This window comes from Mirounga leonina, unplaced genomic scaffold (assembly GCF_011800145.1).
Source record: "Mirounga leonina isolate KUSES-001 unplaced genomic scaffold, KU_Mleo_1.0 Mir_170, whole genome shotgun sequence".
Taxonomy (NCBI): domain Eukaryota; kingdom Metazoa; phylum Chordata; class Mammalia; order Carnivora; family Phocidae; genus Mirounga; species Mirounga leonina.
Genome location: NW_023270433.1, coordinates 7,116,218 through 7,133,972, shown reverse-complemented (window position 1 = coordinate 7,133,972; position 17,755 = coordinate 7,116,218). Strand labels below are relative to the sequence as shown.

Genomic DNA, 17,755 nt, shown 5'->3' with positions numbered 1-17,755 from the left:
CCCGGTTCTTTACCCGAGGGTGTGAAAAAGATCTTTGTGAGGGACTGACCACGGACTTGAGGGTGAGGTTTTCTGTGAGCCTCTGGTGGTCTCATTTTTAATTGGAGCAAAGGGCTTTCATTTAATCTTCACTGTCATGCTCACAGTTCCCATGGTGATCCTGGCTTGGTGCTTTATCTGGCTCCATAACTCGGTAACAGCGTTTGGCAGGCAGGTTAACGTGGGGGCAGGGGATGGAGGGTGAAGATTGCTTCTATGTCCTGGATAACCTCTCTGTCGTCGGTTTAGACTTTCACACCATACCGGACAGCGTGGCGCCCCATAGTCACCGCCACCCACATCGGGTCCCACATCCGAGTAGGTGGAATATTGAGTTGCTGCTGCTTGCCCGTTCCTTCCCCCCTGCCTTGGAGTGCCTTTCACTTTCTTCCCATTGGCAGGCTGCTTTGCAACCTGCAGTGGTGGAAGTGAATTGTGTGAACATTTATATCCCCCTGCTGTTTCCTCTTTGAAGTGAAACATGCACCCTTGTTTCTAAGAGGATCCACCCATGTTGGCTGTCCCTTGGCTTTCAAGATTTTAGCTGGCTGGGAGGGGTGTCTGAACCATGGGCGGATCCCAGACTTCTCTTCTGCGAGTGTTTCAGCCTTGTCGTGTGTTTTACTTGGTCTGCCAGTGTTATGTGGAAACTCCCAGTATCTTGGGTAGGCATAGGCAACACATGGAGATTGGATTAGATACCAAAAAGCATCCCGGAAGCTTGAATTGATGACTGGATCCCCCCAGTTGTGGGCAGGTCCTTACTAGAAACTGCCATGGGAACCCAAAGATGCTGGGAAGTGAGTATGTTTGAGCCTGGGGCTGCCACTTGGGTGAAGTTGGAAATAAACCCAACCTGGATGTATTGGACCACAAACTATCTTTTCATCGAAGTTCCAAAACTTTCCTACCAAAAATCCTTTTCGATCGCTGATTACATTTCAGGGCCCCATCCCTTCTACTTTTATTATTTTTTATTTAAAAATTTTATTCATGAGAGACAGAGAGAGGGAGGCAAGAGGGAGAAGCAGGCTCTCCGCTGAGCAGGGAGCCCCTTGCGGGACTCGATCGCAGGACCCTGAGATCATGACCCAAGCCGAAGGCAGATGCTTAACTGAGCCACCCAGGCACCCTCCTCTTTTTATATGAAGGTGTTCCTGTTGACTTGGGCCTCATCATTATTTCTTTGCATTCACAGTGCTCATAAGATCTCTTGTTTCATTGTTTCTCTCCACAATTCAGAACACACCCTTGAGGAATTTCTGCTCAGTTTCTTTCTTTTTTTTTTAAAGATTTTATTTATTTGACAGAGACACAGAGAGAGAGGGAACATAAGCAGGGGGGAGTGGGAGAGGGAGGAGCAGGGAGCCTGATGTGGGGCTTGATCCCAGGACCCTGGGACCATGACCTGAGCCGAAGGCAGACGCGTAACGACTGAGCCACCCAGGTGCCCCTGCTTAGTTTCCATGTCAGTTCCTCCTGTCTCCTTCCCCAGTAGTCTTCTGACCCAGGAATCCCACTTAATGGTTCATTACTAAGAACATAAATTATAAATAATGTAACATCAATAATAGTTGAATATAATTCCCCTAAAGTAAACTAGAAAAAAAATCCACCTGCGAAAGGTCAGTTATTTTGTTCTTTAAGACCTACTAAACCACTGTGAGGTGTCTCTTCTTTCCAGTTCTCAGACTTCTGGTTTCCCTCCGTTTCGGGAATATCTTTGGAGGGGGGAGTGGAGATTATCTTTAGAAAGACTTCCGAGCTGTGGGGTTTCTGACTCATGGGAAGTCTGTGGAGGAGCCAGATCCCATAGAAATGGTTATGATCTCTGAGGCTGATTTTTAACCTGCAGACTCGTTTGATGGAGCTGCACCGCCAGTGGGAGCTGCTTTTGGAGAAGATGCGGGAGAAGGGAGTCAAACTGCTGCAGGCTCAGAAGCTGGTGCAGTATTTGCGAGAGTGTGAGGACGTGATGGACTGGATCAATGACAAGGTCTGTTTCTGAGGGGAAGGTTTGCAGAGTAACTCACCTTCGCGAGAGCAAGGGAAGGGTGTCCCCCCCCCCCCCCCCCACCCCCTGCAGCCACAGCCGAGCCTGTGTGAGCAGCAGAAGGCGTGTAGTGGGATTGCTCCAGCTCCAGCTGCTCCCCGGCGGGTGCTCTCCTGGAACTCTGAAACCTGGAGTCTCAGACTGAAACATCATGAGCTCAGCCTTTTAACAAGGAGGGGAGCTAAGCTCACCCAGGATAAACTAGCATCCACTAAAGCTAACGTGGCCCATCCTGGTGGGCCTCGTTCATGCTGGGTTTCTAGGAGCCATCATTTCCAAGTGTTGGTTCGTGACTCTGGCTCTGGTATGGTCCTGAATAGGAAGCTATCGTGACTTCTGAGGAGCTGGGCCAGGACTTGGAGCACGTGGAGGTTTTACAGAAGAAATTTGAAGAGTTTCAAACAGATATGGCTGCCCATGAAGAAAGAGTTAATGAAGTGAACCAGTTTGCTGCCAAGCTCATTCAGGTAGGTAGCAATGTGCTATGTGCTTCTTCCCACATCATAATATTAACTCTCTGGTGTTTTCAGAAGAAAATGTTGTGGGTTTTGGGGTTTTTTTAAATAACTTTATTATTTTTTTTAAGATGTTATTTATTTATTTGGGGCGGAGGAGAGCACAAGCAGGGGGCTTGGGAGAGGGGCAAGCAGACTCACTGCTGAGCAAGGAGGCCAATGCAGGGCTTGATCCCAGGACCCTGGGATCATGACCTGAGCCCAAGCAGATGCTTAACCAACTGAGTCACCCAGGGACCCCCAGAAGAAAATTTTGATGATCACTTCCCTAGTTTCTGAGTCAGCAGGGTTTGGTAAGCATGTCTGAGAGTTTTGTTTAGATCTAAGTAAGGCAGCAATGCTGATTACTTCTAAGGTAGAAACTGCTTTCTAACTTGTGGCCACAGGCAGGAAGGGCAGAGTTCATTTCATCTGCTTCCTCCACCCACTTTCGGGTAGGGCTTGGCGATGCTTTTATTGGGTTGCTAAAGCTGGGTGTCAGGGGTTCCCAGATGAGGGTGTGGTGGTGAATGCTTCTTAGGGTTGGCAGGCATCCACTGATGCCTGACTGCTCTCTTGGGAACCTGGGGAACCTTGTAATGAATGGGCTCTCCACTGGTGGCCCTGAGCCATTAAGGGGGGATAGTGTAACTTTTCCCCATTGCCCACATGCCCGGTCCCGTAAGCTGCTGCTTTCTCCTTCGCTTCTGAGACGGGCGTCAGAGTGCTCCACAGATGTCCAGCAGCAGGACCTGGAGTTTTTGCTTTCAGGGAAATTTGATTTTGGGGGTCTAAATCTTAAACTTATGGATCTGCTTCGGGGTTGGTACTTGTTCCCTTTCTGGCCGGTGATGAAAGAAGAGCCAGCATTCCTCAGAAATACCTCACCTTCCACAGTGAGCCCCCACCCCCTGCCCCAGAATCTTGGGGCATCCTGAGGTTGTGCTGAGAAGAGCAGTCAGGCCACGCCTGAGATCTCACAGATGGACCCCAGAACCCTGAAATGCTTCATTTGTTACTTTACATGTTATTTTTATTGAAACAAAACCCAAAATGTGGCTGGTGGAGAAGGATACTTTTAAAGAAAGAGCTCCAGTCTGAAGTGAGGAGCAAACCCTGAAGATCATGTCTGCGGGAAGGAATCCTTGATAGGCTCATGAACGTTCGAAATAACAGATTTCCCAGCACTTGGGACTGACGTGGGTGCATTGGCGAGGCTACCCCACAGGTGCGGCTGAAGCGTTGTTAAAACATGAAAGGTTTTTGGGACCCCTGGGTGGCTCAGCCCTTAAGCGTCTGCCTTTGGCTCAGGTCGTAATCCCAGGGTCCTGGGATCGAGTCCCACATCGGGCTCCCTGCTCCGTGGGAAGCCTGCTTCTCCCTCTCCCACTCCCCCTGCTTGTGTTGCCTCTCTCGCTGTGTCTCTCTCTCTCTGTCAAATAAACAAATGGAATCTTTAAAAAATAAAAAAATAAAAATAAATAAAGGTTTTGGTACTGATACCCGCCACTGCTTTATGGCCTCACCATCTACTCCAAGGGCTAGATAATGACCCTTCCTTTTTATGTAAAAGGAAATGGAAGCTAGTTTTACTTATTTATTTATTTATTTGAGAGTGAGAGCAAGCAGGGGAGGGAGGGGGAGAGGGAGAGAGAGAGAATCTTAAGCAGGCTCCACGTACAGTGTGGAGCCTGACGTGGGGCTCGATCTCAAGACCCCCAAATCACAACCTGAGCCGAAATCAAGAGTCAGACACTTAACCAGTTGAGCCTCCCAGGTGCCCCTGGAGGCTAGTTTTAAACAAGCTTGGCTTCATTTCATGCATAAAAGCAGTATTGCTTCAGAAAGAGGATTTGCTGAGGCAGAGACTTGGACGAGCCAGGGGCTCAGGACTCTCCTGGGACTCAGCGACCCATGCCATTGGACCTCTCTTAGTCTGCTGTCCCTCATGTAGGAGCAGCACCCCGAGGAGGGAACCATCAAGACCAAGCAGGATGAAGTGAACGCGGCCTGGCAGCGGCTGAAGGGACTGGCCCTTCAGAGACAGGGGAAGCTCTTCGGGGCGGCTGAGGTTCAGCGCTTTAACAGGTACTGAGCCAGGGCGGGCTGCCGGGCGTGGGCACGTACCTGGGGGGCCGGGTCGAGTATATGGCACGTGCCAAGAAGATGCTGGAGCCACCTGGGGCCTGGCCCGCTGCGGCACCCCCGGCTCTAGGCAGTTGCCATAAGCGGCTGCCCTGGTGTCTCCGTTCCATAGGGATGTGGATGAGACTATAAGCTGGATTAAGGAAAAGGAGCAGTTAATGGCCTCTGACGATTTTGGCCGTGACCTGGCCAGTGTTCAGGCTCTGCTGCGGAAGCACGAGGGTTTGGAGAGAGATCTTGCTGCTTTGGAGGACAAGGTGGGTTCGGAAAGCAGCCGGTTCCATACATAAGTTAGCAGGGGGCACGAGCACAGTCTGATGGAGGGCATTTCCAGGTCAAAGCCCTGTGTGCCGAGGCCGACCGCCTGCAGCAGTCCCACCCTCTGAGCGCCGCGCAGATTCAGGTGAAGCGAGAGGAGCTGATTGCCAACTGGGAGCAGATCCGGACTCTGGCAGCCGAGAGACACGCCCGCCTCAACGACTCCTACAGGTGGGACTCCTCTCCTGGGACTCAGTGACCCGGGCCGTTGGACGTCTCTTAGAGAGTCGGGGAGGCAGGCTTCGGGGTCCCTTGTGCATACTGAGAACGCTGCTGTGCACCTGCCAGCTTCCTGTGCTAAGAAAGTGCAGGTGGCTTTTTCCTGCCTATGTCTTATTTGTTTGGAGACTGGCCACTCTGCTGTGTGTGTGTGTGTGTGTGTGTACATTGTATTTATGACTTTATGAATATTCTTCCGTCCTATGTTGCTGCATTATGACCAGTAGAAGTGGAAATCTCTCCTTAGCGATCAGAGCACCAGTGGAATATACCATTAAAATTGAGTAAATCAAGGACTGGGAAATGAAAGAATGCTAATTACTGAGCAGAGCTAGAACTGGGGAATGACCAGGAAGTTGGAGAGAAGGGACCAGATTGGGGAATTACAGTGATGGACATGACCTAGGTTTTAAGGGATTGATTTCCTCCTTCTCTTGCTTTCCTTTATGGTCAGACTAAAGAATCCTCTGTGTCCCAGGACTAGAGTTGGCATGGTCTGAGGACAGAATTCAGAGCTTTAAGAAGGCATTTTTCATCCGGGCTCTCCACTGGGAACATCTGATGGCTTATCTTGGTTTTCTGTAGGCTTCAACGCTTCCTTGCTGACTTCCGCGACCTCACCAGCTGGGTGACTGAGATGAAAGCCCTCATCAATGCTGATGAGCTCGCCAATGACGTGGCTGGGGCTGAAGCCCTGCTGGACAGGCATCAGGAGCACAAGGTAGCGTCTCCCAACATTTTCCAGAAGGAAAGGCCTTAGCTTGTAACACATCGGGGTGGGACTCTTACTTACAGCCAGAGTGGCGGAAACTTTGTTCACAGGTAGCTCTCACCACGGGATTGTTGTTGGTATTGCTTTTGGAGACTGGCTTTGCCTGCTTCTCATAGATGGTGAAACGGGTTAAATGTCAGGAGATTAAGTGTGGTCCGTAAAAGTGAGAGGCCACGCCCCGGCAAGATGGAGGTGCTACTGTTTTGTACATCAGTCATGTACCATCTTAAACAGTGTCTTCGTTTAAATGCCGAGTTTCATATTTGGTGTAATTAAATTTCTTATTTGGTTTTTCCCTAAACTATGTTCCACAGGAAACTGGTTTTATGAGCTCTTAATAGGCTTTACCTTAAAAAGAAAGGTTTTCTATGGCTAGGTAGTTTTGGAAAACACTATGAAACAGGATCGTAAAAAATTATTATTACTGTAAGTCTTCTGAGAGGTTTTAATATGGTAGATGTAAGAAAGTCAATATATGAATGTCAAATACACTAGCAACAGAAACATCATTTTTTAAAATGCTACTTATAATTGTATCAGAAAGTATAATGTACTTGGGAATACATCTAACAAAAGTTGTGTAAGACATCTGCCAAAATGGCGGTTAGGCTTTGTTGAAAGACTGAAGACAGACAGACTAAAGGGGAACATCTTATCTCATGCATGGCTGGAACGATCTCTTGTAAAGGTAGAAAAATTCTCCCCAGGATCTTTACACTCAGTGCCATTCCACACAGAAACCCTGCAGGTCTTTCTTTGTTTCTGGAATGAGACAAGCTGATTCTAAACTTGATTTGGAAGAAAAAAATTCAAAACCAGCTGAGGCAATTTTGAAGAACAGGGTGGGATCGGGAAGCACATACCCTACCAGGTGCTATAAAATCCTCAACCCCCGCATCCAGCACAAGGAGGGTAGAGAGCCCAACAGAACAGAAGACGGAACTCAGAGCCTTGAATGTATGGAAACATGACAGGCTTTGACAGAGGTGGCCTGAAAAGCCAGTGGCAAAAAGACTTCTCAGTAAATGGTGCCCTTGTGCTTGGATAACCCAGACCGATGTTAGGGAGCCTGGCCTCCTCTTTGATCGTGCTCCTTGGTGGAGATGGGAAATTCTGATTTGTAACTATTGTGTGAAATTCAGCATCTCTTTTTCTAAGTTGCTGGGCATAAATTGTGCCTTTTCTCGCTGTAGGGTGAAATCGACGCTCACGAGGACAGCTTTAAATCTGCAGATGAGTCTGGACAGGCCCTGCTTGCCGCTGGCCATTATGCCTCAGATGAAGTGAGGGAGAAGGTAAGAGAGGAGAGGTTCTTTAACTGAAAGTCTCTGAAAGCTGTTATCCATCCTTTAATATCCAGGCTGTGTCGCCGTGGTATGCGAGAAGCTTCCACAGAGCTCGCACCGGGAAGTTCAGGGGCAGCTTCTTGAGAGACTGAAGAAGACGACCTATGTGTAGGATGGTGATTGATCAGAGGGAGAAAGTTCCATCCATTTGGAACATTTGTGACCCATTTCCTACTTAAAGGGGACTTTGTGGGGAGTTGAGTCCTGCGTTAGTGGTGGAACCGGAGGGCACTGCTGGCTTTCAGATAATACGTATAAGTGTACACGATTTGCAAGTTCCACAGGATCTGAGTATGAAGATGCCTGAGGAACATTAGAGAATGATGTTTTGAGATTGTGTAGACTAGGAAGAGACGTTTCAAAGACACACTTGTTGTCAACTGTGGAGCGTAAAACTTATGCCTGGGGCCTTTGTGAGCCTCCCATGTTTTATGGAACACCCACCCAGTCAGCCTTTCTCAGCTGAGACGCCTTACTCCCATTTTTACTGCCCACCTTTTAGAAAGATGCCCTTTTTCTTCTACCTAAAGTTTACTTAGCATTTTGACCTAACATCATTTGATGGCAGTAAATTAATTCTAGATTAACTAGAGTTCCCTCTCCTAATTCGCATAAACATACAAACCACTAGGGATTTGCGTGGTTCCCTGGGACTTGGCTGACCCAAGTGAATGGGATACGCCCCCTTTTGCCAACCAGAAAACAGGCCGGAAGAGGAGTGTGAGGATTAGAAATGTCAGGGCAACCTTTCTGTTTGCCTGGGGGTGGGTGGCCGACCTGCCCTGCGCCCACTGCCCCCGTGTCCCCCACCCAGCTGAGCGTCCTGGCCGAGGAGCGGGCCGCCCTGCTGGAGCTGTGGGAGCTGCGGCGGCAGCAATACGAGCAATGCATGGACCTGCAGCTCTTCTACCGCGACACCGAGCAGGTGGACAACTGGATGAGCAAGCAGGAGGTACCGTCCGCCCACCCGCCCGCCTGCCACGGCTTCCTTTCTCTCTTGTCTGCTGTTCAGGTGGCTGGCTTATTTCAGGCAGGAAATTACCAGGAAACTGTGGTTGTGAATCAGGTGAAGAGGGCTCGCCGAGTGGCTCCTGGCGGCTCTGCCAACTTTCTTCCCGCCACTGGGATTGGAGGCCCTTGGGACAGGCCCCGGGCTTAGAGAGGAGTGTGCTGGTGTGGGATTGCTTCTTACTCTAGAGGCGTTTTGGGTGTTTTTGGTCTGGAACTTAGCACTTCACCCTATTCTTAGATTAGTGTTAAGTGAATCTAAAGGATGTTAGGCTTTCTGGAAGACATCTTAGAAGTTTAATAGCTGTAGAATCTCTTTCCTTTTCATGTTTTGGCCACCATATCCTTTGCTTGCCAAAAGCCTTAAGGGGTGAAAGGGCATCCCTCTGAGCACTTCTGTTTTCTTTCTCAAGGCCTTCCTGCTGAACGAAGACTTGGGAGACTCCTTGGATAGTGTGGAGGCACTCCTCAAAAAGCACGAGGACTTTGAGAAATCCCTCAGTGCCCAGGAGGAAAAAATTACAGTAAGACCCTTTCTTGTACCTTTGGGTGATCCTTAGATTCAGCCCAGAGTCCATTCTTCTTGAGGGTTTCCGAGCAGACATGATAGAGGATCTGCGTGAGAGGCGACCCTGTGGGGGCTTCAGCTCTCATGGTGGTGGCGGAGCATGGCCTCGGGGGAGGCCTGCCAAAGCTCACGGGATGAGATCTTCTCCTGATGTCAACCTCCACGCTGACATTTCCCTTCCACTGAAAGTAGAGTTCGGGGCGCCTGGCTGGCTCAGTCAACAGACTTTGTGACTCTTGATCTCGGGGTCGTAAGTTTGAGTCCCACGTTGGGTGTAGAGATTACTTAAAATCTTCAAAAAATAAAATTAAAAAGTAAAAGTAGCTAGAGCTCATGGGAGAGGTATTTTTCCCCTTGAAAACAGTTCTTAGAGGCAAGAACTGGAAGGCTACTAACCCGTTGGCGACCCCTGTCTGACCCTGTCAGATGTGTTGTGACATCAGCTACAGCAAACGTCTCCCGTCCTGAAGGGAGCTGGCGTAACAGTGTTGTCTCTGACTAACAACGCCAAGCAAACACTCAAAAGTGAAGGAGAAACGTTGACCTGTGTGATGGTTTAGTGTTTTGTGACCTGTCAGTAATTATTTCGCTCTGGAGGCCACGCTGAGCAACCGTGTGCCTCCCGGGGAACAACCGTGATTCTTCCCTCGTAGGCACTGGATGAGTTTGCAACCAAGCTGATTCAGAACAACCACTACGCCATGGACGACGTGGCCACCCGCCGAGATGCGGTGCGTTCCTGGCTTCTCCACGTGCCTTGCCTTCGACCCCCGGCTCTCCCTTCTGAGACGCGTGTTGCCATGTAGCCTCTTGAGCCAGAAATCCCTGGGGGGTAGGAACCAGAGATTTACGCGGCTCCTTGTCTTTCAGCTGCTGAGCCGCCGCAACGCCCTTCATGAGAGAGCCATGTGTCGCCGGGCCCAGCTGGCGGACTCTTTCCACCTGCAGCAGTTTTTCCGCGACTCCGATGAGCTCAAGAGCTGGGTCAATGAGAAGATGAAAACTGCCACAGATGAAGCTTATAAAGTAATGTCCTGCCGGCGTTGCCATGGAGCATTTGGATGGGAAGCTAAAGGCACTTCCCGCAGATAAATTGTAGCTAAAGAAAGAGAGAGGGAATTCCAAAAACTGCACTATTTAATGTAGGCTGTTTTCTACCCCCGCCCCCTGCCCATAAAGAGAAGTACGAAGGTAACGTAGTAGGGTAGTTTGACCATACTCAGGTGCAAGGTAGAACCCCCTTCTTCCTTTTATTGCAGGACCCATCCAACCTACAAGGAAAAGTACAGAAGCATCAGGCTTTTGAGGCTGAGCTCTCGGCCAACCAGAGCCGCATCGATGCCCTGGAGAAAGCGGGGCAAAAGCTGATTGATGTCAACCACTATGCCAAAGATGAGGTAGCAGCTCGTATGAATGAAGTCATCAGTTTATGGAAGAAGTTGCTGGAAGCCACTGAACTGAAAGGTAAGAGAAGGTGTCTCCCTGGGTTGTGAGAGGAATGCTGCGGGATTCCATGTCCCTTCCTCATTAAGTGTAGGAACATAAACCACCCAGGTAAGGTGGGCCCTCAGACCTTGGGCACGCAGGCTCATCCCCCGTAGGAGTTACCTCCCTTGCATTGTCAATGCTTTGCTGATGTGGCAAATGTGGTTGACATTGCTGGTCAGTGGGGGAGCCTGCGTCAGAAGGGGGTGATTCGGTCAACCGGCCGTGACTGAACTGGGCCCCATCACTGAAAATCAAAGCTCAGCTGAGAGCCAAGGGCATTCAGTAAATCTCAGACGTTCTTCTCTCAGGGGGGTCAGAATGCTTTTTACAGAACTTCCAAGTCAGCATTTGTCTTCTTTACCTTTGTGAAGGAGGTGAAGCAGTAACTACACTCCTGACCCCTAGTCCTTCACTAAGAGGCCATTGTTCATGAGCAGTATTGGCAGAAAGGTAGTCTTAACAGATAGATAATCAGATCTGCTCCTTTGACCAGGGATAAAGCTTCGCGAGGCGAACCAGCAGCAGCAGTTCAACCGCAATGTTGAGGATATTGAGCTGTGGCTGTATGAAGTGGAAGGTCACTTGGCTTCGGACGATTATGGCAAAGATCTTACCAATGTCCAGAACCTCCAGAAGAAGCATGCCCTGCTGGAGGCGGATGTGGCTGCTCACCAGGTAGAGTGTGACTTGGGGGCTGTTGCCCGGTCAGTGGTGTGGAAATAGGAGTGAAGAACGGCAAGTGACGTCCAGACCACACTTGTTTTTGGAAGGATAAAAGGTGTTGATTTTCTTAGGTAGCCTTATGTGTTCCCTATTCTTCTCCAACTAAACTCCTCCTCAGAGCTTTCTGGAAGCCCACAGTGAGGGAAAGAGATGGCAGAAAAATACTCTCCGGGCTGGGAAGAAAATTGTGTTACTTTTTCTTTGTATATGACCAAACCACTATTGAAGTAGGATCAGTCCAGAACCTAGTTGCCGATGCTGGTCCACGCTCTCAAGCCTCCGTCCTCTCCCATCTCCAGGATCGGATTGATGGTATCACCATTCAGGCCCGCCAGTTCCAGGATGCTGGCCATTTTGACGCGGAAAACATCAGGAAGAAACAGGAAGCCCTCGTGGCTCGCTATGAGGCTCTCAGGGAACCCATGATTGCCCGGAAGCAGAAGCTGGCTGATTCTCTGCGTTTGCAGCAGCTCTTCCGTGATGTCGAGGATGAGGAGACATGGATTCGGGAGAAAGAGCCCATCGCTGCATCCACCAACAGAGGTCAGTCTGCTTCCGTCCGATAAGAATCAAGTCTGAGAAGGGGCTCTACCCTCATAGCATAAGGGAGGTGCGTGTCAGAACAAGAAAGGCCAAGTTTCAGTTAAACTGGAACCCCGGTGGAATCTTAAGAATGATAGGGCTGACTTTTCTCTTGATGGCTTGGATGACCAGGGAGCGGTTTCTGCTTTCAGGCAAAGATTTGATTGGAGTCCAAAATCTGCTAAAGAAGCACCAAGCCCTCCAAGCAGAAATTGCTGGGCATGAGCCCCGCATCAAAGCCGTTACACAGAAGGGGAACGCCATGGTGGAGGAAGGTGAGTGGTTACCATCCAGGGAGTGGCTTTGCTCTTGCTCTTCTTATGTCCTTTCTTTGCTTAAGTACGTGGACTTGAGTCAGATTGGGCTGTGGGATTGAGTACCTTCCCCATTCTCTCCTCCCTGTGTGATCTTGACTAGACCCTACCCTCTCGATCTGAACATCTTACCTGTGAGATGCAGGTAATAACACCTACTCCTGACGTAGTTGTGAGGGTTGAGTGAGATCAAGTAGGGGACAGAGTGTGGAACAGCCTGGTGCGTGTCTCAGTGAGCAAGGAGTAGGGGTGGCACTGTTAAGCTTTTAGCATGTCTTTTTGGTCCAATCTCTGGTGCTTCGTAGGGTCCAGATAGAGATCATGGCTCGAGGAGGCAAAAATTGAGCCGATCACTTAAAAGGTTGGGACCCGAGCCTCTCCTAAAACTGGGGATTCATAGGGGCCTGGCTCACATGCATACTGGAGGTGTCGTGGGTACCTAGAAGACCTATCTGTCTGGCGATGTGGCATCCTCCTTTACATTATCCTCCCTTCCCTCACCCACCTTCCAGGCCACTTTGCTGCAGAGGATGTGAAGACCAAGCTCAGCGAACTGAACCAGAAGTGGGAGTCACTCAAGTCCAAGGCCTCCCAGCGGCGGCAGGACCTGGAAGACTCCCTGCAGGCCCAGCAGTACTTCGCCGACGCCAACGAGGCCGAGTCCTGGATGCGGGAGAAGGAGCCCATCGTGGGCAGCACCGACTACGGGAAGGACGAGGACTCCGCGGAGGTGAGCGAGCGTGGGGAGCCTGCCGGGGCTCAGGCTGGGGCCCCGCTGCGAAGGTGCCCGTGTGCAGCAGGTGCAGCCTCCGAGCTGTCGGTGGCCTTTCAGGGTGCTTTAGAAGCTGTTATTTACTTTCCGCTGTGGAAACAGTCGTGCCAGAAGGAGAGATGAGACTGCCTCCTACCACACCTTTTGCCATTCTTACCCATCTGTTCTCTCCACATGCGTGTGCACACATATCCATGATCCCATGTTTTGCCAGTAATTGGTGTTTTTGAGGGAAACTCCTGACATTTTATTCATGACGGGCTAGATGTACCCCTTGTACTGACTCTTAGCTTGCCAGTCTGCACAAAAACCAGAGTAGTTGAGTGCTGACAGGCAGCATACAGGATTCTCCCAGAAGACGGGGAGGGGAGAACTGAAAAGCTTGGGCAGCGGTGGTGGCGGGTGACGGTGAAGGCCCCACGTGCGGCGAGAAGAGGAGTAGCCACGGGGAGGGCTTTGCTTTGCTGGTGATGTTGATTTCTTACGACAGGCGGGGGATTCACCACGTGTGCGATACTATGCCTTGGGTCTCCGTGTCTGTTTCCAGCCCCGCGTAGGCACGTACGGGCAGGGAGAAAAGACAGTATTATGAGTCACAAAGAATACGTCCTCCAAATTTGATGTTCGTTAGAAATGGGGAGAGAGCGTGGAGTGAGCGGGAGGTGATCAAGTCAGCATGTAACTGAGCACATCTTGGGAGGGCAGCGGGTCGGTGAGGCAGCGTGGCCGGGGCGCCCCAGTTCCTTGCGCCCGGGTCACCGTGTGTGATTTTGGTTTCAGGCTCTCCTGAAGAAACACGAAGCTTTGATGTCAGATCTCAGCGCCTATGGCAGCAGCATCCAGGCTCTGCGGGACCAGGCTCAGTCGTGCCGGGTGAGCTGGGCTTTTGTTGAGCCGTTGTGCAGTGGGGGCTCAGGACCTGCAGGGCCCGGCCACTTCTAGCAGGTGTGACGGGTGTAGGCAACGTTCTGGTGGCCTCAGTGCGACGTCCTGTGACACAAAGATGTATAAACGGTTTAAAATGAGATTTTTTTTTTCCTTAAGATTCAGAACAGCTAAAGTTCTGGAATCAGAATTTATTGGTAGCTTCAGAGGAGAACTCTCATAAATATGTGTTTGGTACAGTTGGAGTTGAAATTGGAGTCTGTCGTGTGCCCGGGTGACACACCATGGACATCCTTTAACTGGGTTTACCCTTCTTGGGATTTTTAGCAACAAGTGGCCCCCATGGATGATGAGACTGGGAAAGAGCTGGTCTTGGCTCTCTACGACTATCAGGAGAAGAGCCCTCGAGAGGTCACCATGAAGAAAGGGGATATCCTCACCTTACTCAACAGCACCAACAAGGCAAGGCGTCGGAAGGGGTTGTATGTCTCTGTCAGCACCACCAGTTTTGCTCGGTGGGGTGTCTGTGGGTCGTTGTGTCTGCAGTGAAGCTGGGTTAGAATTTGAGGAGAGACCAGAGTTGCCCAGTCTCCCCCTTGATACGGGTCCATCTCATGGAAGATCAAGAGGGTAATCCGTCCATCTTCCCAGATACCTGGAAGCAGTGAGCTGGCTCACACTCTTCGAGGTAGCTTCTTTTCCTGATTATACACCTCTGGGTGAAATTCCTTCTCTTCAGACCAAAGTTTGTTTTTCTGGATATTGTAGCTGTTGGTTCTTAACCTAGACCGTGTGACTAGAGCAGATAGTTGACAACAGCTGCGACGTCACCCCTAGGCTCTCGAAATTACATGCCTCTCAGGTCAACAGCTTCCTTCCTTGACATATGCTGGTTTGACAGTGACTTTGAAGTGAGGCGCATGGTACCCCACGTGTCCGATAAATTACAAAAGATACTAGTTGAGGCTGGAGAAATGCTCACAGCCATCGTTAAAGACCCTTATTCTTACACCCCCAGTTTACCCTAATCATGAGCATTTGCGAAAACCTGTGATTTGTATTTTCTGTTGACTCTCAGCCGTCTTCCGGTCTCATTCTGGTTACTCAACAGCATTGTCCTGTGGAACTTTCTGTGATGGTGGACATTTTCTGTGTGCTGGCTCTGCGGTAGCTCTTACCGCAGTGATGATTAAGTGATTAAGCAGGGAAATGTGACTGGTTATAACTGAGTTTTTAAACTTAATTTGACCTAACTTATTCAAATTTATGCAGCCACATGTGGCTAGTCACACTATTAGTGAAGTTGTGGAGTGTGACGAAGAGAGGGCTGCCCTCATGTTGGGTGTCGTTGCGACCTTCTCGTGCCGCTCTCCACGCTTGGCAGGGGACAGTCCTTGAACAAAGTGACTTTGACACTGTCACGGGTCCTTGGTGCGTGTGTGCATGTGTGTGCGTGCACAGGCCTCCTGCTCTCCCCCTTCCTGGGGAATTGGTGCTTTCAGTTGTCCGCGTGTCTCCTTAGGACTGGTGGAAGGTGGAAGTGAACGACCGGCAGGGCTTCGTGCCAGCCGCGTACGTGAAGAAGCTGGACCCCGCCCAGTCGGCCTCCCGCGAGAATCTCCTGGAGGAACAGGGCAGCATCGCCGTGCGGCAGGAACAGATTGACCACCAGTAAGGGCCATTCTGGCGACCGTAAGGGTCCAGGTGTCCCTCGGGGCTTACTTTCCATCCCATGTAGGCCACGGTTGAGGCAGTGTCCCAAGGCTTCGGAGCAACTGTTCCTGTGCCCGTGTGCACTTAGGACACCCTCTTCCCACTTTGCGCAAGTCCCTTTTAACCCCTTTGGACCTAAAACCCTTGACTGTTACCTTTATTTTCCTTATTTTGTTTCTTCCCCTAAAGTGAGTTTCTCTTCCTCAACAGCATTTTCTAAACATCACCCTCTGAACCTTTGTCCTTCAGTTGGGGAGATGCTCTGGAGTTGATAGAGGTCCCACACGCCTACAACTCTGCCCCTTTTATTTATTTTTTATTTATTTATTTATTTATTTATTTATTTAAAGATTTTATTTATTCATTTGAGACACAGAGAGAGAGCATGAGCAGGGAGAGAGGCAGAGGCAGAGGGAGAAGCAGGCTCCTCGCTGAGCCAGGAGCCCGATGTGGGGCTCGATCCCAGGACCCTGGGATCATGACCTGAGCTGAAGGCAGACGCTTAACCATCTGAGCCACCCAGGCGCCCCTACAGCTCTGCCCCTTTTAAAAGGCTATTTGGAGAGTGGTTCTCTCCTGCTTTCTGCTCTGAGACAGAGGTGGTTTTTCATGAAATGGCTCTGTTCTCTGTCCTCTACCTAAGCTCCCATATCGACCTGTGTCCCTCCTGTAGGGTGTCTTGCTCTGCTAATGAGCTCAAAAGTTTTGGACACTTGAAAGATATCCAGAAGATATGTTCTCACTAGACTTTATTATAATAGAACTTTTGTGACTCTGAGATCCTTGAAAAGATCAGGTATTTGTCCACATCCAGACCTTTTCCGTTCCTGCTGAGACAGGAGAGTGGTTTCGACCAGGGTCGTAACTGTGGGAGCAAAGCCACCGGCCTGAGATGTGACTGGTGGAGCATATTCGCTCTCAGGCCGGTCCCTATCTCGGGGCAGCCCTTCCCTCGCCTCGCCTTGCTCTGTGCAGTTCCCCGTGTTGCCAGTACAAGGAAAATTGTCAACCTTAAACGTGGCAGACTGTTCATGAAAAGGAAGGCAAACTAACCCCCCTAATTTACTTTCCCGGCTATTTCTTTACGGATTTCCTTCGTGGCCTGGCCTGCTTCCGAGAGCTTTTGAATGGCTCCTCAGGTGCCCCCACTTGAAGCATCCAGCCTCCTGGCGCCCGTCGGAGCTGCCGCTCTCCTTTCCTGTGGATTAATCCCGCTAATCTGTGCGTGCTTTTGCTGTGCCCCCCCGTGCAGGACGCGCGTAACTAAGGAGGCCGGCAGTGTGTCTCTGCGTATGAAACAGGTGGAGGAACTGTGAGTAGGCGGGCGGCCTTGCCGAGCGCCCGTGTCCGTTCTCCCTCTGCCGCTTCTCTGCAAGGCACTTGTTCATCCAGAAAGACGAGGTGGGGGGGACTGTGCCGCCATGCGGCAGCTTCACCAGGGAAGAGGTTTCGGTGGCACCGTGTCAGTCGGCCGCTTGTCTCCTGGGTTGCTTCTGTGTGCAACTGTGTGTTTAGAGTGTTGTTGGTCCCCCCTCTGTTGGCTTTGGTGGTGGGCCAGCCACTCTCGGCAGCGAACCTGAAGGCGGGGTACGTAGTGTTCCTCAGTAGTAAGGAAACGAAATTCCTCCCTTTAAAGTGCTTTGAGTCTTGGTACCTCGTTGCTTTTTTAATCTCACTCTGAGAAGCTTAGATTTGATGGTGATGGTGGATTTTTTTTAGTCTTTAACTTAGTTTTATTAAGTTTGTCATGTTCACATCTCCAAAGATAGTATAAGTAGTTCAGTCTTTTGTATTTTAGCTCGTAAGAGCATGAATATTCTTTGAATCTTCTTAAAAAATCTTCCAACTACTGAAGTGGTGCATGTATTCTGTATTCGACCTGATTTTCCTTCTGAAGTTGCTAAAACTTTCTGAGAAGTCAATGTATCACTCCCCTACCCTTCAGAGAGGCTAACGCCCTGGACAAGGCTGTTGTAAGATGGGCATGCCTTCCCCCACCACCTGGGGCAGTCAGGGAGTTACGAGAGTGGAGCAGGACCTCTGTCTGCATTGTGCTCAGCGCGCTCATCTCGTCTCAGCTGTGCTCGCATGAACCCCGTGTTCCTGTGCTAGACGCTTGGTTCCAGTCATTTGTGGTTGTGATGTTCTAAGTGCAAAATGGGCCCGGGGATGAGTGTGCCCGGCTGTCCGAGCCACCCAGTGGCGAACAGCAAGTGTGTACTTATCCCCGAGGCCGTAGAGCGGGCCCGTAGGAGCTTCATCTTCATCTGTGTTCTGACACCTTGTCACCTGGGCACCATCATGACACACTCATGG

At 50.3% G+C, this 17,755-nt stretch overlaps 1 protein-coding gene across 2 annotated transcripts in view; it reads left to right on the top strand.

The window, feature by feature from the left end:
* Window positions 1-17,755, top strand: part of LOC118017624 (spectrin alpha chain, non-erythrocytic 1) — a 97,269-nt gene that overhangs the window by 50,225 nt on the left and 29,289 nt on the right. For both annotated transcript variants that reach the window (XM_035015698.1, XM_035015696.1), the window contains 20 exons: window positions 1,895-2,035; window positions 2,413-2,559; window positions 4,541-4,674; window positions 4,844-4,988; window positions 5,066-5,220; window positions 5,854-5,989; window positions 7,234-7,335; window positions 8,201-8,338; window positions 8,808-8,918; window positions 9,616-9,693; window positions 9,833-9,988; window positions 10,222-10,426; window positions 10,944-11,125; window positions 11,473-11,716; window positions 11,908-12,030; window positions 12,582-12,799; window positions 13,622-13,714; window positions 14,054-14,188; window positions 15,249-15,397; window positions 16,692-16,751. In XM_035015698.1, the coding sequence (XP_034871589.1) occupies window positions 1,895-2,035; window positions 2,413-2,559; window positions 4,541-4,674; window positions 4,844-4,988; window positions 5,066-5,220; window positions 5,854-5,989; window positions 7,234-7,335; window positions 8,201-8,338; window positions 8,808-8,918; window positions 9,616-9,693; window positions 9,833-9,988; window positions 10,222-10,426; window positions 10,944-11,125; window positions 11,473-11,716; window positions 11,908-12,030; window positions 12,582-12,799; window positions 13,622-13,714; window positions 14,054-14,188; window positions 15,249-15,397; window positions 16,692-16,751 (2,852 nt within the window). The remainder of the gene's footprint in view (window positions 1-1,894; window positions 2,036-2,412; window positions 2,560-4,540; window positions 4,675-4,843; window positions 4,989-5,065; window positions 5,221-5,853; window positions 5,990-7,233; window positions 7,336-8,200; window positions 8,339-8,807; window positions 8,919-9,615; window positions 9,694-9,832; window positions 9,989-10,221; window positions 10,427-10,943; window positions 11,126-11,472; window positions 11,717-11,907; window positions 12,031-12,581; window positions 12,800-13,621; window positions 13,715-14,053; window positions 14,189-15,248; window positions 15,398-16,691; window positions 16,752-17,755) is intronic.